Here is a 27,387-nt window from a genome sequence, read left to right as displayed (position 1 = left end):
TTAATCCGTACTTTACAGCTCAAGCCGAACATAAAAAATTGGTCTTTCAAGACTACTCCCTTATCCTTGGTGCTAAATTAGGTCTGCTATTCAAATCCAGCAAAACAGAACTGTGCGTTACATACTCTGGGAAGACCTTGATCCAATTTCGAGCGTAGACTTGATCAAGTCGGTGTTTCGGTGTGAGATATCCTCTCTATCTATGATTTTGTACCACCTGTGCAATTATTGACACGCACACCTTGACATAGTGCGACGATGCAAAATGCTAGAATATCAGACTAGTTGATGTTTGTAAAAAGACCGGGTAATGGGGAATACTAGGCTTTGATCTTGGACTTGCTACATAATCTTAAAGAAGGTTATCTGAGGGGCTTTTGCTCGCAACATATTTGCCATTAAGAAACATTTACTTTTTGATCCAGACGACCTGAGCGTTACACCAACCTTTGAGCCCATCCAGTCCCGACTCGACACCAATCCCACTGTTTTTGTGGCCACCAAACGCAGCCTGTGGACCGACTTCAAAATGTGCGTTGACCCAGACAGTACCAGCTTCCAACCGCCTTGTGAGACGCTCAGCAGCAACGATATCCTTACTCCAGACGGAGCCACCTAGTCCCATGGAAGAAGCATTGGCACGACGTATCACGTCTTCCTCGTCAGACCACTTGAGAATCGGTACAATGGGTCCAAACTGCTCTTCAACCACAAGTTTGGAGTCCTCTGGCGGGTTGTCGATTACGGTGGGAGGTAGGTAAAACCCGGAACCCGATTGAGAGCTTGCGGCTTCACCCCCGTATGCCACTTTCAAATCCTGCTTTGAAACCTGGCTATATAGCTCCAGCAGCTTCGCATATTGCATGCTATTCTGAATCGGCCCGAGTACCGCTTCAGCATCGGACGGACCACCGCTCTTGAGACTTTTAACAAATTCGACGATAGCTGCTATAAAGGCGTCGTATATGGCTTCGTGCACATAGACACGTTTGATACAGAAACAAACCTGACCGGAGTGAAAGTAGGCCATGGTCGCTACCTAAGATTTCAGTCGAGTTAGCAATATCCTCTTTTACAAGATCTTTTCAGTAGACAATCCTCACTTTGGGAACGGTCATTGCCAGATCAGCGTCGGGCATAACAATAGCTGCATCATTGCCACCAAGTTCCAGAGTCACGCGCTTCAAAGTACTGGCGCAAGCTTGCATAACCTTCTTTCCAGTCGCCACCGATCCTGTGAAGCTGATCTTCGCTACCCCTGGGTGGGCGGTCAGGAGAGGACCGAGGTCTTCGTCGCCGCTGAGAACATTGAACACTCCCTTGGGGAAGATCTTCGCTCCAAGTTCTCCTAGTTTTAAGGCGGTATAAGGACTGTATGGCGATGGCTTCCAGATAAAAGTATTCCCAGTGAGAAGCGCGGAAACGAGCTTGATAATTCCAAGCAGCATGGGGAAGTTCCAAGGGACAATGCCGACTCCTACTCCGATTGGAATGTAGCGCTGTACGATCCGTCGCTGAGAATTGAAGAACGGTTAGCAGCGTCTTTGGTCCGAGAGACCAGGGAGAAAAAAGTTATTGCAAAACAATAGCGAACGAACGTACCTCATCCGTATCTTCAATTTGCTCCTCAGTCAATCTAAACTTAAGCGTCTCATGAATCTGGTGGCTAAGCAGATATAATTCTATACCGACACCTTGTGGCGGCTTGCCTGCCTCCTTTCCGAGTAATTGGGCGAACTCTTGCTGATGAGCATCGATCGCATCGACAAACGTAGTCAAGTAAACGGCTCGTTCATCTTGTGAGAGATCACGCCATGAAGGGAACGCTGCTTGAGCTGCGGCGACGGCGCGGTCTACATCTTGCTGCGTCGAGACAGGAACTTCAGCGAGAAGCTCCTCGTTGCTGGGATCGACTGCCCTACGGGTTTTGGCTGTCGGTACGAGCTCATTGTCGATGATGTTGTAGAAAGACTTTTGTGAGAGTTAGCTTGGACTGGAGGAAATCTTCAGGGAGTTGCTTGGATCTACCTCGAAGTTATCAAGCTTGTACGCGGATGTTGTCGACATTATTTCCAAAAGATTCTCTCGAACTTGTGGAAAGATAGAGATCTATCGAGCAACTTTCTTGTCACTCAGACCGTTGATAAAGACGGAATAAGCAGATCTGATTATCATGATCGAGGCCGGAAGTTTTATAGAGTTTACATTCATTATGTTAGCCAATATCGCTCTATGCTCGTGCCTGAAGCTGGCAGGATTCATTCGCAGTATACTGTCCAGTGACTGCGCGCATGAAAACCAACACGAAAGCGCAACATGTGTATATTTCGGGTGAAGGTCAAATCGCGTAAGTGCTGACTGCAGTTGGGTTACCTGCAGCCACTCAACAGCCATGCCGCTTCTTAACTGGGTAGTGGGTGATATTGTGCAGGAAGTGGTAGTGGCCTGTCTGTGCCCTCACTATGGGCGGCTTGTGCACACAGTATTAGACATGATGGTACAGGTTTCCCAGAATTCTCGTCGTCATGGTTTGCACTACCCGAAATATTACTTCAAAGATCATCTCTGGAAGTAGTACTTAGAACTGTCTTTTATCTTGCCAGTGCTCTTCTATATCTTCTTAATCAGCTAATATTCTGATTGACGTGTCTAGTTTACGGACAAAATTTGGTTCTTGGACCAAATCTCAGACAGGGCTAACCCACCGCCATCCATAGTCTTTGGTTCGGACATAAGTACAACACTCGCTTAGGTCTGGTGTTGGAATGAACCTTCCAACAAAGTTCCAACAAGCGTGTGATACCCAGGCGAGGTGATCGAGCAGTGAGTCCAGCCTGCCGTACACTCATCCAATCACAATAGTGTTCCAACGCGGACAAGAACAGCTGTTACTTAACTCCTTCTCGCGGGGAAACTCATCAAGCTTTAGTTTCTTTCGACTTCATTAAGCTACAAATCCATTCTTCGACGATGGGTTGTATCCACCATTGGATTGAATTCAAGGAGGCCTTGATACGTCTAGCTATTGCCTCTACTGCCGTAATCCTCATCGCTATCCTCATATACAACTGGAGAAAGAAACCCATCGTCTCGTTCTTCCTTCGCCTACTGTTTGTAGTATGGACTCTTTTATTTTCGATCTTCAATTTGTTGACAGGCGGAGAACAAGAGGAGCCTTTGGAAGAAGATGAAAAGTATGATATCAACACAGCACCATATTCGTATGTCTGTACTAATTCGTCCGTAGACCCTACCATGTGCTGGCAACATAACACCCGACCGATGATGATCCCCAAGACCTAGCACCTCCCAGAAAATAAAACGCCACATTACCATTAATATTCTAGCGACACCAATGATATCCTTGAGGGAAAGGGCTGGCAAAAGCATCGTATAAATGTCATCGACTAGACGTCGCCTTAAGTAGCTCGATTTAATCAAAAACATATCTGAGACCATTCTACTGAACATACATTGGCAGTTTTCTTCCATTCCTGTCTTTGAAATCGAAGCGACAGTGGGCCATTTTGTAGTTCAATGGTTCAGTCCCGTCGAGACTCGTTTCGCAGATACCATGCAAATATGCGATTTTTCGGATTGGGGAAAGTACGTCTGACTTCATTGATGCGCCACGCTACCAGAAATAAGACTAAAATTCAAATAATTGCACACTTATTTGGTTCTCGGCTGCACAAACCAGGTAAAAGTACACTCTCTTAATTTTAAAAACGTAAGGAAAGAGTTGAACTTAGAGCTCGGATGACAAGATAGCTAGTTCGTCTACCAACACTCACGAGTCGTATACAGAATTTAAGTTTTAGGTTGGTTTGTTGTTCAGAGAGGCCATTTTTTCTAGTTATTCGTTATACTTTCCTTCTCTATCAAGAAATTTAATTATCTGTTTTAAATTACTCACCATAGTGGTTCCGTACACGTCTACACAATGTCGAATTTCATGACAGAAATAAATTCCACTTAGTGCTGTAAAGACAAAATTTAAAACATAAACAATTCATAATTAACGTCTCTTCGAAAATCCTAGAAATAATACAGATGATTTATACCATTTAGACACCACCACCACAACAACACCAAATTCATAAATTCATTATCTCGTTCCGTATCCGTCCCTTTTCAACCACATTTCTCAATTCCGCCTTCCTCCATCCCAGCCTTAGTACCCGTTGTCATCCTTAAAAGTTGTAGCTCCTACGCTTACCTCCACCTTCTCACTACTGAGTGACATTTCAATGACAGTTCTACTAGAAAGTAGGCGTAGTAGAAACCGAATAACGCAACTGAAAACCTCTCACTATGGTTACTAGATAATCTCAACTGTCTTCGTCTCGACTTCTTGAAAAAGCTGTAAACCTCCACCCTTTGCATAATATGAGTAGAACAAGCCTACACGATAATATTTGCCTGGTTTCGTAGAAGCTGGATATATGATGAGGCCGTAAGCATCACGAGGTGCTTTGTCGTCATCTTCAATATCCTTCTGGCCGCGAGGTCTACGGCTGCCAAGAAGAACAAGCTCGAAGCCTTTATTCATGGAGTCAAATGTAGAACATGAACCGCGGTTGGAAAGATGCGGCGTGTTCCAGTCTTGAACACAGGTAGCTAAGTAAGTCTTGCTGTCCCCGTATGCCACTTCATCATAACTCCATTCACCAACAGACATTGCGGTGTAGATATCGCGGTGCTCATGCCTAAGCGTAGACGGCAGTTTGCTGACTATACTATTAATTCGAAGTACTCCTTCAGATACGTTACCAAAGTTGTTGTCGCCTTGTAGTCTCACCCAAGGGACAATACTGCATTCCTGCCGGCACGGCATAGTCCTTGGGTCGTATAGTGGCATGTAAACACCAGCGCTACCATTCATAGCAGAGTTATGAGACCACGACCAAGTGGGAGCACTTCCTGACTCTTCCTCTTCCAAATCCCGTAAGTGGTTTTCGAAATCTAGTTGGGACTTCCAATTTCGCACCCACATGAGAGCTCGGAATAGGTCAGCCTTCCACAAGCCGGCGACATAGTCGCTCTTCGGGACTTTGAGGAGATGACAAAACTTTGCTGCGAGCCCTGAGAGTGCAGGCAAGCAGTCTGTGAGCACGGTAAGTGAGTCGGGACCACGCCGCTGACTGAATTCGTGTATAAATCCGGTTACCCAGATCTTATACAGTCTGTCGGTATCTGCGTTCGATTCATCCATATACCGAGACAGTTTAGACCCCTTGTAATAATGAACAGAACTGTTGTAGTTGTAAATCTCGGCTATCATGGGACACTCAAATTGTAGGCTCAATTTGCCAAACATGAGCGTGCGCGTTGATAAAAGATGCTCCTGAAAAGTCCAGCCTCGCCGAGACCACGATGAGAACTGTTTACCGTATAGAGATGTTGGCCAATCCGCCATATCACTGTCGATCTTCACCACAAATTGTTGTATGCTGTGTGTGCCATGCATGGTCGCATTGATTTTGGATTGGAAAGGAATATATATTCGAGGAAGGAGATCACTGTTACCCAGAAATCCTTCGTTACAATTATTCGAAGAGCTCGCACATATTGTGGGTTGTGCGTTACCGTAGATGAGATCCATCACTGAGCAATTTTTCTGCCAGTCTGAAGCGTCATATTCATCCTGAAGTATGCATAGCGTATCAACCCACAGGTAGTCAACAGATAGGGCCCTGGAGACGTGTACCGCGTCTTTGATCGCTAGAGTCAATTCTTCCTCCTGAATTGATAGACATCTTTGCTGCAAATTCGCTGAAGTGGTCTTTGGCTGATGGATTACGTCGTCCTTTGTGCCCCAGACATAGCTCAGCGCCGTATACTTCGGGCATATGCTATTGGAGGAGCGCTTAACTAGCTCTTTCTGCAAGACAAGCCTCAATAGACCTTCACGAACGTCCAAAAGTCTTGGAGGAAAAAAGGTAGGATCTAAACTTGAGTTTTTTGGATGCTGATGGCTAGCGCAGTCTTTTAAGTTACGTATCACCCAATCTATGGAGCCACGGTCAAGGGTGAAATTGTCCCTGATGGGGGAGTGGATAGCCACTGGATGGCAGAACCTAGAATCCAGTATTATTTAGACAAAATCTCAATTGAGGAACGAATTGTTTATACTTACCGGTGCCACTTTGGATCGGAATGCTTATAGGTAGCGAGTGCCTTCTGTTGACTGTGAGATAATTTAGTCGATTGATCCTCCGAGTCTTACACTCTTTTACCTAAAATGCCAGTGAATATTTGTTTACTCACAATTTATGTCCGCTACCATCCAAGTAAGACTGAAGCATACGTCTGTATTACGGTATCTTCTCCAAACTAAGGACAACGTGACAGAGATAGGAGACCGTACTCTGACTATCCCCCTCCTCTTTAAACAATCTGAAAATTCGCTAGATAAAATCGCATGTCTCATGAATTCGCAAAAACTACAGCCTTCTCGCGCGGACCATGTCAAATATGGAAGATCCGGGTAGTCGTCAGTAAGTAAAAACTCGAGATGAAGCGGCTTCCAATTTGCACCTTGACAGAGGCCAAGACGTTTTTCATCAGCGAAAGAAATTTCAATATGGTCGTCTATCTTCGAATCGTCGAAAGATAGAACCTGGCATTTGCCGCAGAGCTGGGCGACACGAACACCATCATTCTGGAGAGTGTCAGCTGAGCCTGACATGTATGTATTGACACTGATGACATCCGGGTTTGTTGCGGCAACCTCTACCAAATTTCATCCAATCCTTAATGATGTTACACCGATGTTGAGAGAAGAACAGTCGCTATTAAGGTTTTGAGCGCTCGAGACGAAATAAGACGTCAGCTCGTCACGTGCCATCACGCAGTCATGTTAATTCTACTTTATCACACTCTGTTTGTTTTGCTTGAAGACAGTTCTCTCATTTGCATTTAGAGTTTAGTCTCGTAAGTAGTAGAACTGTAGAACAGAATTAAGGTTTTAGAATTATGTGTGTAATACTTTTTCATCGTCTACCACTACCTCTACTAAGTTGGAAATTTAGTGAGAAGCTTATATCTAAATTTTAATTATATAGAGTAGGTAATTTGTGAAAAGTAAACATATTTATATCAATAAATGATCACAAAATAGTAGAGATAAAGAACTTCAGTAACAAACTTGACAAAGATAAATACCAAGACACAAAATTTGAAAGGTTTAAGGCCAATCATCTTCCCGTCAGTTAAACAAATCTGTTCAGAGCTGTTATGTTTTTCGATTATTGTTTTCCCAGATGAAGTAATCTCATACCCGAAGGAGTACTCCCACAGCCTTCAATTTAGCTTATTCCCGGTATATATTAGTATTAGGCCGTGATTGAGGATTCGCTTAAGCGACTGTTCGAAGTTATGTACGAGGTAATTTTCTGTCAACATCATTAAAGGTTTTACTTTAATCCGCTACAATAGAAAAGACTCGAGTGACACATGGGCGAGATACGATAGGACTTTTCTGGTGTGCGCATGAGACATTGTGTGAGGTGTTGCTTGGGAGGCTGGAGAGAAGACTAAATGAGACGTATGAATAAGATAAGATGGCTGATACCCTCTGATTGAAAGATTGGAGTCAAGGCTGTAGATTTAAGATTTTTACCGAGAGTATCGTCAATAGTATACTGTTATTCGATCTCTCTTGCTTCTCGAACGCATTGGAATTGAGAACACCGAACTAGGTCCGAGACATACCGCCGTATTCTTCAACAATATTCAGACGACCACAACCATCTTGCAGGAATACTTGTACCAGTCTTTAAGGGTCTTCTCCAACGTTGTCTAAATAAGTTTGTTAAACCCGTCCCTAGCAAGTGGAGAGGGGTAAGCAACCTGCATGACGACTAGCTTAAACCCTCGCACTACCCCCCTTTCTCGCTTAGCTCCCCTAGTCGGTCCAGTACTTGTACCTATTAGACTACAGCTAGGAGAGTAAGCAAACTATAGATAGAACGGAAGCATCGCTTTCTCTAATATTCAAGAATCTGGATATTTTCCATTGTTACATTTATTGTTGCATTGGGACTGACTGCCGACCTTAAGCCCGATGGCATCATCGCTGCCGACGCCGAAGGGCGAACTTGGGGTTCAGTTGGATCGTATGCCGCAACAAGAGGGTGTACGGACGGCAGATGATGATTGGACGGGACGAAGTGATGCAGTTGAGAGAAGGAGATTGCAGAATCGGATTCATCAGAGGGCTTTTCGTAAGTGTATATTTTTCTAGTGACGTATTTAACGAATTCAAGGAATATAGCGTAGATTAGTATAGAGGTCACTTGTTCATATAGCGTTATATTCTACATGGTGATTTATTTATACTAACCGACCACCAGGAAAAAAGAAAACCGACAAAAGGCGACTAGAACGAGCAGGTGCTCTAGGCTCCTCAAGCGCCTCAGAGGCCTACAGAATAGAAGACATATCCTCTACTGCCACACCAACAGCATACACAACAACCACCTCAACATCCACAACCACCAAAACCACAACAATCCCAATCCACTCAACCCAGCCCCCAAACAACTCAACAACCATCTACGCCTCCCTCCAAAACAAACCAGACACCCTCAAAACCCCCGTAAAATGGGCAGACCTAAGTCCCGCCCAAGCAAACCAAGTCCTCCACCGCTTCGACAACTACATGCGGCAACAAGCCCTCATCGCCTCACCTCGGACAGACCTGCTACTAACATTGATCCAATACAACGTGTTCCGGGCGCTCGTAAGCAACACGCACGCTTTAGGCGTGGGCTTTGAATGGCTGGAGGGTGAAGCAACGTCGAGTTTCTACACGGACACATGGAATTCCGTAGATTGTCCAGCGGTATTACGACCTACGCAGTTACAGCGAACAGTGGAACATCATCCTTGGATTGATCTCTTCCCGTTCCCGGCGCTGCGAGATAATATCTTGCGACAAGGCGAAGAATTCGATGATGATGAATTGTGTTATAATCTCGTAGAGGTGTGTCATGCGCCGAGTGAGCGTAGCGGGTTGATCGTCTGGGGTGAGCCGTCGGAGCCGCGGAACTGGGAAGTGAGCGAGGGGTTTTTGGAGAGGTTTGCGTGGGTGCTGGGAGGGTGCTGGGAGTTGAGGGATAGTACTAATTATTGGAGGGAGAAGAGGGGGGAGGAGTTGTTGTGGTTTAGTGTTACATTGCCTGCTGAGCCGTAGGTGGGAGTGAGGAGATGGTATTAAGATATTTGTATTTTTCATATGTTCTATTTTGTGTCTAAGGTTTTCAGATCGTGATTCGTGGTTTTAACATAAGTACAGTTGAAGCATATTTCGGTTACGCCCTAACTCTGACAGGTTTTGGTGTGGATGTCGTGACTGGTGTGCGCATTGTTGCGGGAGCGGACCCTCGAGTGGCGATGTTAGGGATCTTCTTGGTGGTGGTAGTCGAAACAGGAGGAGCTGTTCCGTTGACTTCCCGAATTCTACCCTCTAGAGCAATATTGACTGGTGTTTGCGCAAGGATGTATTGCGTGAGGACGAAATCTTGGGTATCGAGAATTGCAAACTCGGTCCTTTTGAGGAAGATATTGTCACCGCCTAAGAGATGTTAGGATATTTTTTTCATAATAGCAAAGGTTGTTACATACCACCAGCAAGGAAGTCGAGAGTGATAACAGTGTAGTTCTTAGTGAAAGAGAGCGGTCCATCAAACAAATCCACGCTGACTAGTCTGCTACCGACAGCATTGCGAGGATTAAAAGTGATATTAACGCCCTTACTAACTTGAATAGCCGAAGTCACAGCTGCACCGTTGAACTGGTTGACTTTCGACACGGCTCCTTCAAGAGTCTTCCAAAGCTCCTGTCCTGAGATGTTGATCTCCACAATTGCGTTTCCGAATGGGAATGAAGTAAGAACTTCTCCACGAGTAATATTTCCCTCATCAATGGTAGCTCTAATACCACCGGCATTGATCAGTGCAAAGGCGACGGAAGGATTTTGCGGTTGTCGGTAGGCCAACATAGCATCAGTCATGAAGTCTCCGAGAAGACATTCTTTCTGTTGACATGTCGTCTGATCGAGCACGACATTGGAGAATCCAACGACTTCAGCTGCGAAAGCCTCGAATGGTTCACGCCATTTCTTGATTTGCGCCTGCAGAGCTAGGTCTTGGGCTGTGGTGTTGTCGAGATGGATCGGAGCACCGTGATAGGCGAGGATCTTGCCTGCTGGAGAATAGGTCACATCAATGTAACCGAGATACTCACCCCAACCTGTGACATGTTACTTCAAAATATTCCAAAAATACGTTGCCAGGAAACTTACGGTAAGCGGTGACAATGAAGACCTCATCACCATCCAAGTTGGTAGCAATAGTAGGGTATTTGCCAACAGCGCCAGCAAAATCACCTAGAGGAGTATGACTATGTCCTCCCATGATCAATTGAAGACCAGAAACTGCGGCTGCAAGCTTTTTGTCCTCGTCATACCCAATATGCGTAATAGCCGCAATGCGGGTAATGTTTGTGGTGGACTTAATGTGATTAATGGTGTTTTGTACAGCAGACACAACATTGGTGAACTTTGTGTTAGGGCCTGGTGACGAGATCGATGGAGTGGTGTCAGTTGTGACACCAATGACAGCAAGTCCGTACTCCTCATAGATGTGATATGGCTTGATTGTAGCATTAAGGACCGGATGATCCGAGACAATATTTGCGGAGATGATTGGAAACGTGAGATTTTGAAGGAAAGCTCCAAGTTTGTCGTCTCCGCCGTCGAATTCGTGGTTACCAAGCGTCATACCATCGAAACCGAGCTGATTGAGTGTTTCGGCAATCTTCTCACCACCGTAGTAGCTGTAGAATAGCGTGCCCTAGATGATGTCAGCACTGCCAACCAGAATCAATTGACATTGGAAAATACCTGGAACTCGTCTCCAACGTTCAAAAACAAGCTGTCTGGATGTCCCGGTCTGGTATCCTTGAGCATCTGAGATACTCGAGCATATCCACCAAAACATCCTTTGGTAGGATCCGGGCAGTCGACACCACTTGAACGGAACTCGTCAAGATGTGCGTGGACATCATTGATATGGTAGAAAGCTTCAATGTGTCAGTACGAAATACTGAACAAGTTCAATCAAGAAATGCCTACAAATATTGTAATTTCCCTGATCATCAATGAACCTCTTTCCCATCCGTTTGCTCACCAACACGTCCTCAGCAGCAACCAAGCTGGAAGCCCCAACCAGCAATCCAGCGGAAACAAGGGATTGCGAGAACTTCATGATGTCGATGACTTCAAAAAATTGACAGAGAAATAAAAGCGTCGCAAGACAACAAACTTACAATCGCGAATGGATAAGATTTTGTACCCTTGGCTTTGCCACAATCCTTTGTCTGCCCCTCTCAGGGTCTAAAAAGCTTGAGCAGCTCTGGATAGCAATCTACTTGGCAGTCCAGGTCGCCAAGTCCGTGATAGGCATCACATGTGGTGATTCTGTGGTATCTGGATGACAGCCAAGAATGCAATACCACTTGGCATACATTCAGAAAGAGTCTGGAAAACCTCAGAGGCACTTTAAGGCAGAGTGCAGACAACGTGCAGATATCTTTTGTTGCGCAGAGTCGGGGGACGCGAACGGAAAGGGGAAGGTTCAGGTACCGAGGTGCCAAGCGAATGTTTACCTTCCAAAAGGGGCTAGACAATCTACATAACAACCTCGCTCTCCGTCCCAACCACCAGTTCTCTCTCCATATTATAAAGTCTTGGGAGAAGGGATTCAAGCTGATGGTTATCATGATCTGCTGCTATTGAGTGGAATAGTAATGTTCTTTACCAAGACCACGGCACCATCCGGCGGTCCCGCCAATAGCAATTGATAGGAATCGACCGTTTGCCGCATAGCGATTCATCTCAGCTTCATCCTAGCCTCAACCCGCATCCTCCAACACCTTCCCCAGTGAGAAAGGTTCGCGACGGCCGATTGTTTGCCCCTCAGCAGCCGCCACTGCCGCCAAGGCTCAGGTATCGGTGGTGAGCTGCCGAGGGACCTGGAGAACGTGGTATCATTGGGGGAATGAGGATGGGCATGCGCAAGGCTACGAGCTGTAGCGGAGGGGAGGGGTGAGAGCTGATGATGTTCTTATGCTTGGGAAGTCCCGGTGTTTTCATTTCTTGAAATTTTTTGAAGCTATCTCTATACTCTCTATACCGTTGAGGCATTCACTTGACCTCTTGTAATCATGAAGTTTTCTCCTCTTGTTGCCAGCGTTTACGCTGCTCTTCAACTTTCACTTTCTTCCGCTCTCACAATAAGCGAGATCAATGGACATAAATATCTTTCTCCATATGCCGGACAGAATGTGACTGCTGTCAAAGGACTTGTCACTGCAAAAGGACCAAGGTTAGCATTCTTCTATACCATGTTTCAAAATTCAAATGGCTTTCTGGTGAAAAGCTAGATATCAATTGTAGATTTTGGGATTTTGAGTTGCTCGAGAAAAGCTACTAACAGAACTCACAAATAGTGGTTTCTGGATCAAATCAACAACACTAGACTTAGACCCCCGATCCTCAAACTCAATCTACGTATTCAGCAGTTCAGCAGGCCGAAACCTCACCGTAGGAGACATAATCACCCTCGATGCAACCGTCCTCGAATATCGCTCTTCCTCAGCATATATCTACCTAACCGAGCTCACCACTCCCTCCAACGTTGTCCGTATCTCAAGCGGCAACAAAGTAACCCCAATAGTAATCGGAGAATGGCTACTCAAATGGCCACCGACCGAGCAATTCTCCTCCCTAGACAACTGGGACGTCTTTGGTCTTCCAAACAACGCTAGTCAACTATCGGTCAAGAACCCAAGTTTGAATCCATTAATCTACGGCTTAGATTTCTGGGAGAGTTTAAGTGGTGAACTGGTTACCGTCAAAAGACCAAAGGCCGTAGCGAAACCAAGTAGTTTTGGTGATACCTGGGTGACTGGCTCTTGGAGAGTATCTGGACGGAATAAGCGAGGTGGTTTGACTTCCACAGATCGAGGTACTTACCCTATTTATATACACAAACACACCTTCTAATAGATCTCAGATTCCAACCCCGAAGCAATCCTCATAGGCTCCCCCCTCGACGGAACCCCCAACCCAAAAACCACCCGTCTCGGCGACGACCTTGCTGAAATCACTGGTATCGTCACCCAGGCATTCGGATACTACCGCATTCTCCCCCTCACAGCCCTCAGCGTCACCGGCTCCCAATCCCCAGACGTAGCACCGGTCACAACTTTCACCTCCGGCGGTTCCTGCAGTAAACTTACCATCGGCTCCTACAACGTCGAAAACCTAACTCCGAAATCCTCATACCTGCCTTCGATAGCAAGTCACATAGTAAACTACCTGAAAACACCTGATCTAGTATTCCTCCAAGAGATTCAAGATGATAACGGCGCTACCAACAACGGCGGTACGTCTCCTTTATCCTGTCCAAATCTCGCTTACTGATTGACATAGTCGTATCATCCAACCTCACCCTCTCAACCCTCATCGCCTCCATCTACAACCAATCCGGCACCACCTACGCCTACACCTACATATCCCCCATCAATCTCGCCGACGGCGGCGAACCCGGTGGTAACATCCGCGTCGCGTACCTGTACAAACCCACTCTCCTTCGTCTCTCGCCCGGAGCTCAAATTGGCGGCTCACTCGACGCCAACGTCGTCCTCCCCGGGCCATCCCTTCAATACAACCCTGGACGCATCGAGCCCTCAAACGCAGCATGGACGGCGTCCCGAAAACCGTTGGCGGCCCAGTGGGAGACGCTGGATGGGAAGAATAAGTTCTTCACTGTGAATGTGCATTTTGGATCCAAGGGCGGGAGTAGCTCGATTGAAGGCGATTATAGACCGCCCGTAAACGGTGGGATTGAGGATCGTGAAGCTCAGGCTAACGTTACAGCCGTATGTCCAACCACCACCCACCACCCATTACATCCCGTCAACTAACCCAAATTCTAGACATTCATCTCCCGCATCCTCGCCCTCGACCCCTCAGCCCGTATAATCGCGTCCGGAGATTTCAACGAATTCGCATTCGTCTCGCCCATAGAAACATTCCAATCCATCTCCAAACTACAAGATCTAGACGTCGTAGCGGGGATCCCGGAGGTGGAGCGGTATAGTTATCTCTTCGACATGAATTGTCAGGAGCTGGATCACATGTTTGTGAGTCCTGCGATTGCGAAAAAGAAGGGGAGGGGAGGCGTGGAGTTTGAGCATGTGCATGTGAATACGTGGAGTAGCGTTGCCGGGCAGATTAGCGATCATGATCCTGCGGTTGCGAGGTTGGATTTGTGTCAGTGATGAGGTAGAAGTCTTTTTAATGGGTGATGGGGCTGGGAAAATAAAGGGTTATTTATGAGATAATGAATTTATAAACGCTTATGTATTTAATGTTCTGTGACCCTCTTTTGAATCTGAACGAGGAATGTTCTATGTACTCTATTCCCTAACGCCAAATAACCGCTTTGTAAGCCGATGGCCTTTTGAAACCTTGAAATCTTTTGTTTGCCAGTTGAGGAGCGATGCTCACTAGCCTTAAAACGGAAGCAACACACTATCCGCTACGAAAACTCCATGGTATAACGCCAACGCCCGCTTGATGTATGCAAACCCCAACCTCCATGCAAAGTATACTCAAAATGCTAGTCACTGGGCCACGTCCCTTAGATAAAATCCTATTTGTCAACTGATGTGAAAATACCCTTTCAAAGCGTCAAAAATGATAAAGATGAATGCTGAACTTGGGGCGCTCCTCGCAACCGTCATGCCGCAACCCCTATACAGTCCTTTTAATCCGTATTGTTTCCATAGTGTGGCAGCCTCTTGTGAGAAAGAAGGTGATAAAGAACCTGGAGTGACAGAGCTGGTTTGCATTCGAGATTTTACCGTGTCCGCTGGGTAGAACAGAAAGTTGTATGACATCCCTGCTGTAGCACCAGCTATTGCTTGCTGCCACAGAGGAAGTGGTAATAGTTCTGTGCTGCTTGCTGCAGAGTTCTGGCTTGATTTGGCGTTCCATTTATGAAACAGGAGAGTCACGGTCTCCTTGCTGCCGAACCATGCTGCAGAACCACCAGTTTCTCGAATCAAGGTTCCCATTTGACCATTCCAAAAGCCTCTCAACCCATGGTGACGAAACACTTCTCGAATGACAGACAATGGTGTGGGAGCTTTGTGTACCATTCCATCCGTGCTGGCTGTTGCTGGTACTTGGATCCTGCACTTGACGAGCTCGACTGGAGTGAGGACAAGAGAAGTAAAAGCTCCAGCAAATGCACCCGTGAGAAATAAAGCCGACAAAGGAAGTGGCTTTTCCCGATTGTATAGACCAGCTGAAAATGCTACTTCTCGTCCAACGCGTTCCCAAAAAAACAGACTACTGGTCTCTAGAGCTGCCCCAACAAGCGGAGCACTTATGCCGCGATAGAGCCCGATTATCCCATCGCTTCGAAGGCCCTGCTTGAAGCAATCAACTGGTCCTCTATATCGTAGTGGTAGGTGGTCTGGCTGTGATTGTAGGCGAACTTTCACCGTGTCGAATGGATATTCGATATACTTGCCAGCGATACCAGCGATCTAGATTGTTAGTGGTAGTTTTGTTAATTGTCAGCCGTAACTTACAGAACCAAACGTTATATCCTCCAACGCCTCCATAACAGCTTCTTTCCCCTTCATCTCTCCAATTGGAGAGGGGGATGAGAGAGGCGTTGTCTCGGTAGCAAGTGACATTGTATATGGTGCAGCAAACGCTTCTTTGTTGTTTGTGTGCTTTGGGCTGCGAGACCACTGATCTACGTCTGTCTGCGAGACAACGCCGTCACAGATATTGTGTGCGATTCAATAAAGTCGTCTTTGAATGTAGAGAGACTCCGGAGAATTCGATTATGTTGGTTTGTGAATAGATGAAGCTCGGCTGGCAGGTAGTCGTACTGGTGCTTTACTTTGTGCCACTGCGGGAGAACCGTATTCCGAGAGCGAGGTATTAGAACGAATCGATTTTGAGATTTGAGGCAGAGAGATGTAACCGGGACTTTTGCGTGTCTAAATCTCCATCCAGCTGGCAAGGGGGAATCCAGAACTAAAGGGAACACGAGTGGGTGCTAATGCCGGTATCGCGGGGCTATCGAGGAAGCATTTCGACAGGCGGTCTGGGAGAAGGGGTCGTTTTCGTACGCCTCAGAACGCCGCATTCGTGATAAGCTTACTCGGGGGTTTTTTGATCCAATGAGCGATTTACAGAGTATGCTGGGTAAAATCCAAGAAAGTGTCCGCAGAGAGCTTGAGGATCATTACGGTTTTGTATGTTTTGCCAGACGACCGATTTTGAAAAATGGAGACAGGGAGGGGAGAAAAATGTTGTGACGCTATTTGCGGGTCGGCTTTGTTCGAGACCGGGGCAGATTTAGCGTAGATCTAATCTGATCAGATAAGGATTCCTCCAATTTTCGAGAACTTTTTCCAGCCGATAACCTTGCGGGGCATCGACACTTCTACACCACCCCACCACCAGTCTATTCGAATAAGTGGTCAGCCTCATCATGTCTACTGATGTAGCTGCTAGCACTCCTGTGCCACAGGCAGAAACTGTGCAGCCTCAAGGGATGCGCAAAAATGGTAAGTCGAATTGCTCGATGTATCGACTATCTCTCTGATTTTCTCAGGCAAGCAGTGGCATGAACCAAAAGCCGCCTTCCGACCTAAAGCTGGAAATTCCACATACGAAAAGCGCCAGGAAGAGCGCAAGGCCATGGCAGCTACTAAGGCGAAGGAGAAGGAGATGAAGGACGAGAAAGAAGAAGAGAGACAGGTATATCTACCGTCAGAGTTGCGATTCGGGACTAGGAACTGACTTAGTATCACAGAGAAGGATCACCGCGCTAAAAGAGAAACGCGTAAAGAAGGAAGAGAAAGCTCGGTACGAGAAAATGGCAGAGACGATGCATAAGAAGAGGGTTGAGAGATTAAAGCGCAAAGAGAAGAGGAATAAGATGTTGAAGTCGTGATCATTTCTGCGATTGTTAATGCAAAGCATGGTTGGCGTCATGGAATAGGACTTGGGCGTTTACGAAGCATGGAACACAAGGTCAAATGTCTATACAGGCCTGATACCCATCACATTATAACATTATTCCTGATAGTATCATTCACCAGGTCCTTTGTTTCCCTCGCATGGAACCTTGTCGCTTGTCAGCAGTTCTCAAGCACATTCCTGGCGGTGAAAGAGACCGTATAATTCGTGCAACACGAGGCTACCTGCGCAATAGTCGATTGATCTGTCATTTAACAGATTGTATGTGATTGACAATTGATTACAACCGCCAATGTCCGACCTCAACGAAGCATCACGGCTCAAGCGCCGCCACATGCAAACTGCACATCTTGCACTAAGGGCCCGCCTTAATCGTCGGAGTCTGGAGCTACTGACCCCGGATGGCAGCTCCTTTACCTTCCCTCACTCGGAGCGACCCAAGTCTTTTGTGGAGGGAACAACAATGTCCAGAAATCATTTACCTCCACTAGAAACGTCGAGCCCTAACTCCAAAGTATCATCTAATCCGTTGTCACCTACCCGTCGACACCAAGTTCAACGATCAGTCTCCGAGTTCTCGGCATTTCCTAAGCTCCACCGACCGCATAACCATCACCACCACCACCATCACACAGGTCGACATCATAAGGATGATGTTGCCCAGAGTGCGGGTCCGAACTTGCAGCTCAATGGTGAGGCGGTAACCTCGCAAAGTGAGAATGCGACGCCGAATGACAGTCGAGATGTGAGTCGCAGAACGAGTGTCCTCGGCTCTGGATGGGAAGATGGTCAAAGAGAGAGAGAGAATATGGTTGTTCGAGAAGGACAGGTTGCCGAAGAGAAGCAAAAGGGGTCTCAGCGTGCAATGTAGGGAAATGACGATTTGAAATCAACAAAGACTGACATACCCAGGGAACTGCGGAATTCTATCTTGGACCTGAACACATTATCCAACAGCACCACTCGAAGGCTCGACAATACATACTATTCCGTTCTCGAAAAACTGTCTACACTACAGAACACTATTCTGTCGATGCAAGAAATTGCTGGCATGACGAAGAGCATCAATGAGGAATTCAAGGCTGAGAGTCAAGAAATCGTTCGCGATGTCCAAGGACAACTGGACGCTTTTGGTGGATTTAAGAATCAGGAGAAGAGGATATCTGCGCTTCAAGAAAGGGTCACAGTCGGAAGGAACAAGATAGGGACACTAGGAGAGAGGGTCGATATCATCCGTGAACGAGTTGAAAGTTGGGAGAAAGCAGAGTTCGAATGGCAAGAGAGAACACGACGACGCTTCAGGATCTTATGGATGATCATGTCTGCCGCGGCGGTGATCTTAATCGCGCTGATTCTATTTCAGTATACTCCTGCGCGGACGCCTACGAATGGATATACAAAGGGCATGAATACCTCTTCTATACCGGATTTTGAGAAGTTGGAAAACGAGACACTTCGGCTCAAGAATCATACGGCCAAGATATTGGAAGGACTACGGACAGGCGAAGACGAAAGATTGAAAGAAGATCCAAGATTAAAGCTCTTCGACGAACTTTGAGACTTCTTGCAACGGTGCCAAGATGTACCAAGATATCATATTGCGCCTTCACGGTACGGCAAGATCCTTCATCCCACAATAAAGACCCTACAGCATCAGCTGAGTCTAGGCTGGAAATAATGCCTAGGCGCCCAGGAAATAAGTTTGAGGACCGACAAATTAGAGTCGGCAGGGTCACTTGGTTCACTCAGTATTCCTTGAATTTCTTGTGATGACACGACAAGTACCTATTGCCACATGCATATGCCGGTTACCGGCACATGAAAAATGGAGGTGATGAAAGAACGAGACCGATCCATATGCTACCTAGGTAGAGTACGAAAGTGCTAGATGGTAGGGCTCTTAGTGTCTCTAAATGTATTGGAACCAGACTCGTTCGGTAATCAGTTGTATACTCGTAAGATCTTTGCCAGATCATGTATCGCTTTTCGAGTAGTAATAGAGGAATAGTCTAGTAGTTTTAACGGCTCAAAGGACAACTAATCAAAAGAGTAGTCTAGAAAAATAAGTATCATCATTAACGTCCAAAGTTAGCACGAGATGTGGTGTTCGCGCAGTTGTCGATTCGCGGTTAGAAGACAAGGCTTAGGTGATGACGAAGTCTCTTGCTTGCAACTCTCGTCGCGAACTATGAGCGCGCACCCCTGCAGAATCATCATCAGCTGCGAAGTCACGGAGAACAAATCAGTCTAGATTACTTGAGTAGTTCCGTCGAAGGTGTCGCAATAAAATACTCATCTATTCCCACTAATCTTCGACTTTCCTGTTTCTGCTTCTTCCATTCTTGACGTTATTCACAACATCTCTCAGTCCTGCCTCTCGTTGCGAATAAGCACAACTTAATAACTCAAACACCCCGCCCTACCCCGCTACCTACGTAAGATAGACTGCGGCGACCTGTGCAAGCCACATTATTCGCCGTCTCAGCTTTGTACGAAACAATCAGCCTTTCGCGGAAGATAGTTTTGCCTGATAATTTGCGGTGCATCAACAGCCTCAAGTAGCGAACGCTCCCTCACGACGTGTGGTTGGACTGTTGGAAACATCGGGCTCCAAACGACAACATGACGACGAATGGAACCAGCACTGCTGGGCCACTGGCAAAAGGAGAGCAGACATTGACCGGGAAACAAGAGCACTGTACGCCAGAACTTTTACGCTGCTTTGTTTACGTTACTAATCGCCATTGCAGACCTCAAACGCGAGCTTATTTCTCAGCAAGTCAAATGGGAAATCACAGAGTTAAATTCTCCTACGGCGTTGGAACGATTCGGCGCGCCGTTCAAATCTGATCACGGCGAGGTCTCTCCTTTGGATTCTGATCTGCCGATCTTGCGGTACATATTCGTGCATCATGTCAGGGAATTCCCGTTCCTGGATAAGGCGAAGGAGAAGGAGTTTTGGCAGGATAAATTACAAGTGGTGAGTTTGCGAAGCTGATAGCTGAGTGAATGGACAAATGCTGAAGGGTGGTTGTGACAGTTCCTGCAATCGTTTGCGAATAAACACATTTCCTCCTCCGAAGATAGACTTGAAGAGACGAAGCGGCGGAAGCTATCTATAAAATCCCAGAAGTTGGTGGAGCTGATGATGGTATCTGGTATACCTACGGCTTCTGGGTATGAGGAACGGATTAGATTCTCGGAACTCGAGGTTGTGGATGCTGGGGCGATAGATCATGGGGTCTTGTCTACGTTGCCAGAAGGACATTATATGAATGGTTGGGATGTGAATGTTGCTGGTGTGAGAACGGTCTCGGTGAAGAGAAACGTTAGATATCATAAACATGCGGTATGTCAGAGAACACGACACATGGGGGGTAACGAGCTGACCAGTTGCAGGAATTCATTCTTAGAGTCAAGAGGAAAAATGATCTGGAATTTTTCGTTGGGAGAAGATATGGCGATTTTAGCAGGTTACACAAGAAATTGCGGACTGAATTACCTGGAAAGGTTCTCCCATCATTACCGAGAAAGAATAAGCAGAGTTCTACAGCTTCGAATCTGCTGGGTGCTGCGTTGGGGAAGGATGATGACAGTGATGCCTCATCAGTGTCGTCTCTTTCTACTGTTGGGACAGCAGGCATTGATGGTAGCATGAGAAATCTCACTGTAAAAGGTATGTCATAGCTATGATTGTGTTATTGAACCCATACTAATCACTCTCAAGACCATCGACGAAGCACTTCCGGAGCTAGTCTCAGAGGCTCGCCGAGAGCATCTACAGACGGAAAAAGATCCCCGCCATCAGATGTAAGTAACATAAATGCTTAGGGGTGTCATGTGGTACTGACTCTAGCAGACCGTAACTTTGTGGAGGGAAAACCAGAGAATCTCACTAAGAGCATTTCTCAGAACCCTTCTTGCGAACCCACAGATCGCAAACACAAAAGCGATGACCGAATTTCTTACTCTTACCCCCATTCTACCTACGGATGCAGATGTAATTGATATTGCCCGCCGAAAGGCTATGGATTCAAAGCGAGTCGAGGAACAGAAGAAATTTTATGAAGTCGCGAGAAAGCGTGCAGCTGAACTAGATGTGTATATGGAGCAGTAAGCATTCCGTGTCTGGGAAAAAGGTTAAATCTAACACTTTTTAGATTCCGTCGCGATATCGTCGAGCAAAACGGTCTTACCAAGCTATTCCAAGAAATTAAGGACAAAGAGAAGATCCAAGATCTAAGTTTACAATATCAGAAGTTTGCTGAATGGCTACGTATTGAGGTTGCCGCCACTTTATACCACTTGTTCTTGGCAGAAGACAACTCCCCAGAGCTTTTCGCTCAGATGAAAAAGATTCATTCCATGATTCCATATACCCTCATCAAGACCGCTATCCGGATAGCAAACCCGGCAGCGGTCATGGCTAGCGTTCTTGATATCTTCCTTGCGCGGCCGCTTGGTTCGAAATCGCTGATGCAAAGAATTTTCTCATATACGTTAAATGACGGTATTAGGAGCTATCAAAAGTCCGTTGAATCGTTATACAACAAAATAGAAGAACCAGTCTTCTGCGACAAATTGAAGCTATTTTGCTACTCCGACGAGAACACGAAAAACGTCATTCGTAACGAATCGGAAACCGAAGGCGTGGACTTAATAATAGCAATCTTGAGATCTGAAGACCTTGAGCCGGCTTTGAATGGGGCTCAAATCGGCAAAATCTATAATGCTTGGGTGGCCTGGAATAACGCGGTGGATAATGTCGACGAGGAAATGAAGCAAGGAGCTCAACTGTTCTCATACTTGAAGCAGCTACTCAAGCTCTATACGAGGCAAAGGGATAAGGAAATGATGTTGAGTATGATTGAGGAGCCTGTTACGTTACAGCTGCTTAAAGATCTCTTTACCATATTCTATGAGCCACTCGTCAGGGTGTACAAATCGGCGAACGTTTACAACAGTGTTACGGACTTTGCAGTCTTTATGGACGATGTGATACAGGTAAGCTCGCCGATTTCTCTCGACAGTGACTTCACTAACTCTCTCAGACTGTGGATAAATGTAGAGAACAAGACGTCTCAGCAGACCCGAACCAAACAGTCCAAGCATTCATCGACCTTTGCCAGCGTCACGAACACAATTTTTATAAATTCGTCCACGAAGTTCACACTCACGATAACGGGCTCTTCACACAACTCATGGGATGGATAGAAGGTATTCTCGAATTCCTCCGTCACGGTCCCAAAGCCGGCAAATTAGACATCAACGCCCTCTTCGCGGGCGCCGTCAGCGTCGGCCAAGTCAACAAAGACGTCGCCATCGACGAAATCAACAAACTCATCTCCTGGCAAGAAGCCCGCAAGAAATGGCACCAAGACAAAACCCGCCAGAAGATGGCCGCTGAAGGCACCGGCGCGGCCGTCGACCCTGTTCCCGGGGCTCACGCCTTCAACACGGCGGACTTCGGCATCGATCAGATGGATCTCCAGGAGATTAACTATGATGAGGATGAGGATAGTAGCGACGAGGAGGGAGATGACGAGTTGGATCCGATCGAGGCGGAGAGGAAGAGGAGGGCAAGGAAACAGGACCATCTTAGACGGAGTGCGGGCGAGCCCGAGAAACCGGTTGTTGGGGAGGTTAATCATTTGAGGGAGAGCTTTTTGGTTATGCTTAGGATGGTGCTTGCTGAGTAGAGAGGGTCCTGGGAAAGGGATGGGTTGGGTTGGGCTGGGAAGCGGTTATGGGCGGGATGGGATGGGTTAGGCTGGGCTTGTGAAGCGGTTATAGGTGGTGGCATGGGTTAGGATATAAGACGCGAGTACCGTATTGCGTGCTCTTAGCGTAGGTCAATTATAGCGGGATTTATAATCTTTATCTCACTTGGGCTTTTCGGTCGTGTGTTGTAGGTTACATTGTGAACCTAGTGTTCGAAGACTGAGCGCTTGTTACCACTGACCTTCAATCTTTTCCCCCAAAACCCCTCGAGAATCTCGCTTAACAGCAGCTCCTGAACTCATATCCCTCCCCTCCCATCATCTCTCGCCTCCCCCCTCTCACCTCTTTTCCCGTCTCTTGCACCCCCCCCTTCTCACCTCCTACACACCATCTACAATACCTACCCTACACCCTACTCACCCCTAAAACACAAACGATCTTGAAAATTGTCAGAGCCGAGTACGTTGTTTCAGTCGAAGATACGGTAATAATGCTCTGTCTGCGTAGGAGTGGGAGTGGGAGTGCATGGCTGCATAGCAGGAGAGAATTTTAGACCATGTGGAGATCTGTATGTCATGGAATGGGATGACGAATGTACGGGAAATGTGGTTGAGAGAGAGGGTTCACGCGTTTTGATGGAATGGAGAGGGGTATAACTGATTTGAAACGTCAGCCATCAATATCGAGATGCTCGGAAAGTGTACATTAGTATAATCCGGCTCCGAAAATGAGATGCTGCGGGAAGCCATATCACAGCTGGACATTATACTCTCAAAACAAAAGGTGTCTTCTTGATGCATTAATTCTACCTGTAACACCCATGCTGCGCCTGCTATGTTGTACATTGCCCCAATTTCATACATCCATCTAATTGTACTGCATGTAGGTAGCAGTAGAATTAAACTTCAAGTTACCCTTGATAACCTTGTCGACAGCGCTCAAGAAATCCTTCTCGGTTGCAACCTTCCGTCGGGCACGGATAGCAAACATACCAGCCTCGGTACACACACTTCTTAACTCGGCACCGGTTGAGTTGGGGCAAAGACGTGAGATCAGTTCCCATCTGATGTCTCGCTCCACGGACATACTCTTGGCGTGAATTCGGAGGATGTTCGCTCGTCCGTCCAGGTCGGGTAAGGAGAATTCGATTTTTCTGTCGATACGTCCGGGTCTCATGAGAGCTGGATCAAGTGTCGAAGGTCTGTTGGTGGCAAACATGACCTTGATGTTACCTCGAGCATCGAAACCGTCCAACTGTGTAATCAACTCCAACATAGTTCTTTGGACTTCATTGTCTCCACCAGCTCCATCATCAACACGAGCACCTCCAATAGCATCAATTTCATCGAAGAAAATAATGCATGCCTTTTTCGTCCGGGCCATTTCGAAAAGTTCTCTGACCATCCTCGCACCCTCTCCTACGTATTTCTGAACCAACTCACTACCAATAACTCTGATAAATGTAGCGTCTGTTCTGTTTGCAACGGCTCGAGCGCAAAGAGTCTTTCCAGTTCCTGGAGGGCCGTATAGAAGCGCTCCTTTTGGTGGATCAATACCGAGATTTACGAATCGTTCTGGCGATAGAAGTGGCATTTCGACAACTTCTCGGAGCTTTTCCACCTGTTCCTTGCAACCTCCTACATCACCATATGTAACATCTGGCTTCTCCTCGACTGTCATCATTGTAACGCTGGCATCGATCTTTGGCGGTAAAGGCAATAGAATCTGGTACTTGTTTCGGTCGACACTGTTCCATATTAGCACAGCTAAGCATATAACCACTTCAAGCTTACCCAACACGCATTCCCTCCTCGATATCTGTTGGACTGACACGATCCCCGAGGTTCACCACGAACTTTGCTATCTGCTTAACGTTGATAACATATTTGCTCTTCTCGGTATCCTTGTCATCTTGAATGATTTTTGTACATCTCGCGACCTGTAATGGTTGTTCTTCTGACATTCGCTGTCGGTCGGCGGCAATATCCCAAAGATGAGGTGGAGCTAAACCGGTATCTGACTCCTTGACACCAATCTTATCATTGACGCTATTCTGTCTCTCTTTTATCTGCTGTTCGAGCTTCCTCAGACCGGCGGCGTATGGGGCTGCGCCATATGTTTTGAGCACCTGGATATCCCTAAATCCTATTAACAACCAAATCAAAGCTCCATGAACTGGCGACCTACTCATCAGTCAAAGGTGTGATCTTCTTCTCTTCTATCTCGTCATCTGCGAATTTCTTCGTATACTTCTGCCAATCTGCTCCAGTAGCGCTAGCTATATAAATGTTAGCTTCGAAGAATCATAAGGATTGATAAACGTACGCATTCTGTCTGATGGCGGCAATTGACTGTGATGGTTTAGAGAATTCAGTTGCCAAAGTTTCGAATTTGAAGGGGGCGGAGTGGTAAATGAAGTTAGTTTCTATGCGCGAATGAAGAGAGAGGATGTGCAGATAGAAATCCTAGAATTGAAGATTGAGGTTGAAGTGTTTATGGTACAAGGCAAGCTTCCTGACGACGCATCTGAGCGCGACCGAGCTGACATAACTCCGAAGTCGCCTAATCTATCAGGCACCAAAGAAGCTCATGGCAAAATGATTTTCTACGACGCGGTTCACAAGGCAGTAAAACGCGACAGCTTGAGAAATACCCTTTCAAAAGCGTCAAACAACTTTTTACACTCTTTGATACCTTTGAAATTTAGTAAAGATGGCGAATACCCAAGTCGCTGGAAATTCCGGCAATGCAGCTTTCAAGGTATACAAATTTGGAATCTATTTACAAGTTTAGTATGGCTGACCCTCGATCAGGACAAGGAGAAGCCTATGGCTGTTCGCACAGCTAACATCGTTGCAGCCAGAGGTACGTTGGACTCTTGAAGTGCTATAAATTTAAAAAGCTAATGTATAATAGCTGTCGCCGATGCTGTCAGAACATCTTTAGGTCCTCGAGGAAGTAAGAAATAGCTGTACACTGGGTCTGCGAGCAAAAACTTATAAAATTACAGTGGACAAAATGATTCAGGATGGCAAAGGACAGACAATCGTAAGAAACTGCCGGTGGCTCGACGAGGACCATGTCTAATTGTTCTAGATCACAAATGATGGTAATACCATGTTAAAGAGCATGGCAGTTATGCACCCTTCAGCGAAAATGTTGGTCGATTTATCATCTGCTCAAGATGTAGAAGCTGGAGATGGGACGACATCAGTTGTGGTTATTGCAGGAAGTTTATTAGGAGCTGCAGATCGATTACTGGGAAAAGGAATCCACCCATCAGTCATCGCAGAATCATTCCAGAGAGCAGCAGCCGCAGCTGTTCAAGTTCTCCACGATATGTCACATCCAGTCTCTCTCACAGATACCTCGATTCTTTTACAAGCCGCTACAACATCCCTTTCCTCCAAAATCGTTTCACAACATTCAGGGTTACTCGCTCCAATGGCAGTAAATGCTGTCACAAAAACTATCGACATTAAGACTGCTGATAATGTCGATTTAAAGAATATTAGAATAGTAAAGAAGGTTGGAGGAACTATTGAGGACAGTGAGATGGTGGAAGGAGTGGTTTTAACACAGCCCGTAGTCAAGAACGGTGGTGGTCCAGTGAGAATGGAAAAGGCGCGGATAGGACTGATTCAGTTCCAACTGAGTCCGCCCAAACCAGATGTAAAAACCATGGACTTCCTTCGAAAACAGTCACTAACATTATAACAGATGGAAAACCAGATTGTGGTCAACGACTACAGACAAATGGACAAAATCCTAAAAGAAGAGCGAACATATCTCCTCAACATGGTCAAAAAGATCAAGAAGGCGAAGTGTAATGTCCTCTTCATCCAAAAATCTATCCTCAGAGACGCCGTCAACGACCTATCCCTCCACTTCCTCGCCAAACTCAACATCCTCTGCATCAAAGACATCGAAAGAGACGAAGTCGAATTTATCTGCAAATCCACCGGTTGCAAACCAATTGCGGACATCGACTCCTTCAGCGAAGACAAACTCGGTAGCGCCGACCTCATCGAGGAAGTCCAATCCAGCGGGAGCCGTATCGTCAAAGTAACCGGTACCAAGAGCGCCGGCAAAACCGTCAGCATCGTCTGCCGCGGCGCCAACACCCTCATCCTCGACGAAGCCGAACGCAGTCTCCACGACGCCCTGTGCGTCATCCGCTGCCTCGTCAAGAAGAAAGCCCTCATCGCCGGCGGCGGCGCGCCCGAAATCGAAATCGCATCCCAGATCGCGCGCCAGAGCCGCGCTCTCAAAGGCACCGAAGCAATCTGCTGGAAAGCCTTTGCCGACGCCATGGAAGTGATCCCGACCACACTGGCCGAGAACGCAGGATTGAACAGCATCAAAGTGGTCACGGAGCTGCGTCACAAACACGCGAATGGCGAGAAGAACGCTGGTGTGAGTATTAAGAGTGGAGGCGTGAAAGTGGATATCGCGGATGAGAATGTGTTGCAGCCGTTGTTGGTTAGTACTAGTGCGATTCAGCTGGCGAGTGAGACGGTCAAGATGATTTTGAGGATTGATGATATTGCGTTGAGTAGATAAAAAGAATATGTGATGAGGGATTG

General features: G+C 46.5%; 11 protein-coding genes across 11 annotated transcripts; 6 read left to right on the top strand and 5 right to left on the bottom strand.

The window, feature by feature from the left end:
* Positions 1-409: 409 nt before the first annotated feature.
* GLAREA_05728 (ALDH-like protein) lies at positions 410-2,067 on the bottom strand (the record flags this gene model as incomplete). The annotated part of the gene is made up of 4 exons (XM_008079017.1): positions 410-1,039; positions 1,104-1,514; positions 1,603-1,971; positions 2,029-2,067. 4 exons carry the CDS (start codon positions 2,065-2,067, stop codon positions 410-412), a joined length of 1,449 nt encoding a protein of 482 aa, XP_008077208.1.
* Positions 2,068-4,321: 2,254 nt separating this feature from the next.
* On the bottom strand, positions 4,322-6,691 carry GLAREA_05727 (uncharacterized protein; the record flags this gene model as incomplete). The annotated part of the gene is made up of 3 exons (XM_008079016.1): positions 4,322-6,080; positions 6,140-6,190; positions 6,468-6,691. 3 exons carry the CDS (start codon positions 6,689-6,691, stop codon positions 4,322-4,324), a joined length of 2,034 nt encoding a protein of 677 aa, XP_008077207.1.
* A 1,377-nt stretch (positions 6,692-8,068) lies between these two features.
* Positions 8,069-9,199, top strand: GLAREA_05726 (uncharacterized protein; the record flags this gene model as incomplete). Its single annotated transcript, XM_008079015.1, has 2 exons — positions 8,069-8,228; positions 8,358-9,199. The coding sequence occupies 2 exons, from the start codon at positions 8,069-8,071 to the stop codon at positions 9,197-9,199; spliced, it is 1,002 nt and encodes a 333-aa protein (XP_008077206.1).
* Positions 9,200-9,317: 118 nt separating this feature from the next.
* On the bottom strand, positions 9,318-11,273 carry GLAREA_05725 (Metallo-dependent phosphatase; the record flags this gene model as incomplete). The annotated part of the gene is made up of 5 exons (XM_008079014.1): positions 9,318-9,580; positions 9,631-10,257; positions 10,310-10,859; positions 10,910-11,088; positions 11,141-11,273. The coding sequence occupies 5 exons, from the start codon at positions 11,271-11,273 to the stop codon at positions 9,318-9,320; spliced, it is 1,752 nt and encodes a 583-aa protein (XP_008077205.1).
* A 958-nt stretch (positions 11,274-12,231) lies between these two features.
* GLAREA_05724 (DNase I-like protein) lies at positions 12,232-14,352 on the top strand (the record flags this gene model as incomplete). The annotated part of the gene is made up of 5 exons (XM_008079013.1): positions 12,232-12,392; positions 12,517-13,034; positions 13,083-13,454; positions 13,502-13,950; positions 14,008-14,352. The coding sequence occupies 5 exons, from the start codon at positions 12,232-12,234 to the stop codon at positions 14,350-14,352; spliced, it is 1,845 nt and encodes a 614-aa protein (XP_008077204.1).
* Positions 14,353-14,733: 381 nt separating this feature from the next.
* GLAREA_05723 (Mitochondrial carrier) lies at positions 14,734-15,780 on the bottom strand (the record flags this gene model as incomplete). Its single annotated transcript, XM_008079012.1, has 2 exons — positions 14,734-15,627; positions 15,673-15,780. 2 exons carry the CDS (start codon positions 15,778-15,780, stop codon positions 14,734-14,736), a joined length of 1,002 nt encoding a protein of 333 aa, XP_008077203.1.
* An 809-nt stretch (positions 15,781-16,589) lies between these two features.
* GLAREA_05722 (uncharacterized protein) lies at positions 16,590-17,054 on the top strand (the record flags this gene model as incomplete). The annotated part of the gene is made up of 3 exons (XM_008079011.1): positions 16,590-16,665; positions 16,713-16,858; positions 16,914-17,054. The coding sequence occupies 3 exons, from the start codon at positions 16,590-16,592 to the stop codon at positions 17,052-17,054; spliced, it is 363 nt and encodes a 120-aa protein (XP_008077202.1).
* A 318-nt stretch (positions 17,055-17,372) lies between these two features.
* Positions 17,373-18,638, top strand: GLAREA_05721 (uncharacterized protein; the record flags this gene model as incomplete). Its single annotated transcript, XM_008079010.1, has 2 exons — positions 17,373-17,947; positions 17,993-18,638. 2 exons carry the CDS (start codon positions 17,373-17,375, stop codon positions 18,636-18,638), a joined length of 1,221 nt encoding a protein of 406 aa, XP_008077201.1.
* A 1,064-nt stretch (positions 18,639-19,702) lies between these two features.
* GLAREA_05720 (PX) lies at positions 19,703-22,779 on the top strand (the record flags this gene model as incomplete). Its single annotated transcript, XM_008079009.1, has 8 exons — positions 19,703-19,778; positions 19,831-20,060; positions 20,121-20,429; positions 20,480-20,756; positions 20,808-20,890; positions 20,940-21,193; positions 21,241-22,084; positions 22,132-22,779. The coding sequence occupies 8 exons, from the start codon at positions 19,703-19,705 to the stop codon at positions 22,777-22,779; spliced, it is 2,721 nt and encodes a 906-aa protein (XP_008077200.1).
* Positions 22,780-23,668: 889 nt separating this feature from the next.
* GLAREA_05719 (P-loop containing nucleoside triphosphate hydrolase) lies at positions 23,669-25,130 on the bottom strand (the record flags this gene model as incomplete). Its single annotated transcript, XM_008079008.1, has 4 exons — positions 23,669-24,548; positions 24,595-24,939; positions 24,989-25,079; positions 25,127-25,130. 4 exons carry the CDS (start codon positions 25,128-25,130, stop codon positions 23,669-23,671), a joined length of 1,320 nt encoding a protein of 439 aa, XP_008077199.1.
* A 383-nt stretch (positions 25,131-25,513) lies between these two features.
* On the top strand, positions 25,514-27,364 carry GLAREA_05718 (GroEL equatorial; the record flags this gene model as incomplete). Its single annotated transcript, XM_008079007.1, has 6 exons — positions 25,514-25,561; positions 25,615-25,666; positions 25,718-25,759; positions 25,812-25,849; positions 25,898-26,473; positions 26,522-27,364. 6 exons carry the CDS (start codon positions 25,514-25,516, stop codon positions 27,362-27,364), a joined length of 1,599 nt encoding a protein of 532 aa, XP_008077198.1.
* Positions 27,365-27,387: the final 23 nt, after the last annotated feature.

Source organism: Glarea lozoyensis (assembly GCF_000409485.1).
Source record: "Glarea lozoyensis ATCC 20868 chromosome Unknown GLAREA10, whole genome shotgun sequence".
Taxonomy (NCBI): Eukaryota; Fungi; Ascomycota; class Leotiomycetes; order Helotiales; family Helotiaceae; genus Glarea; species Glarea lozoyensis.
The sequence above is the reverse complement of the archived record's forward strand: the minus strand, read 5'-3'. Positions and strand labels throughout refer to the sequence as shown.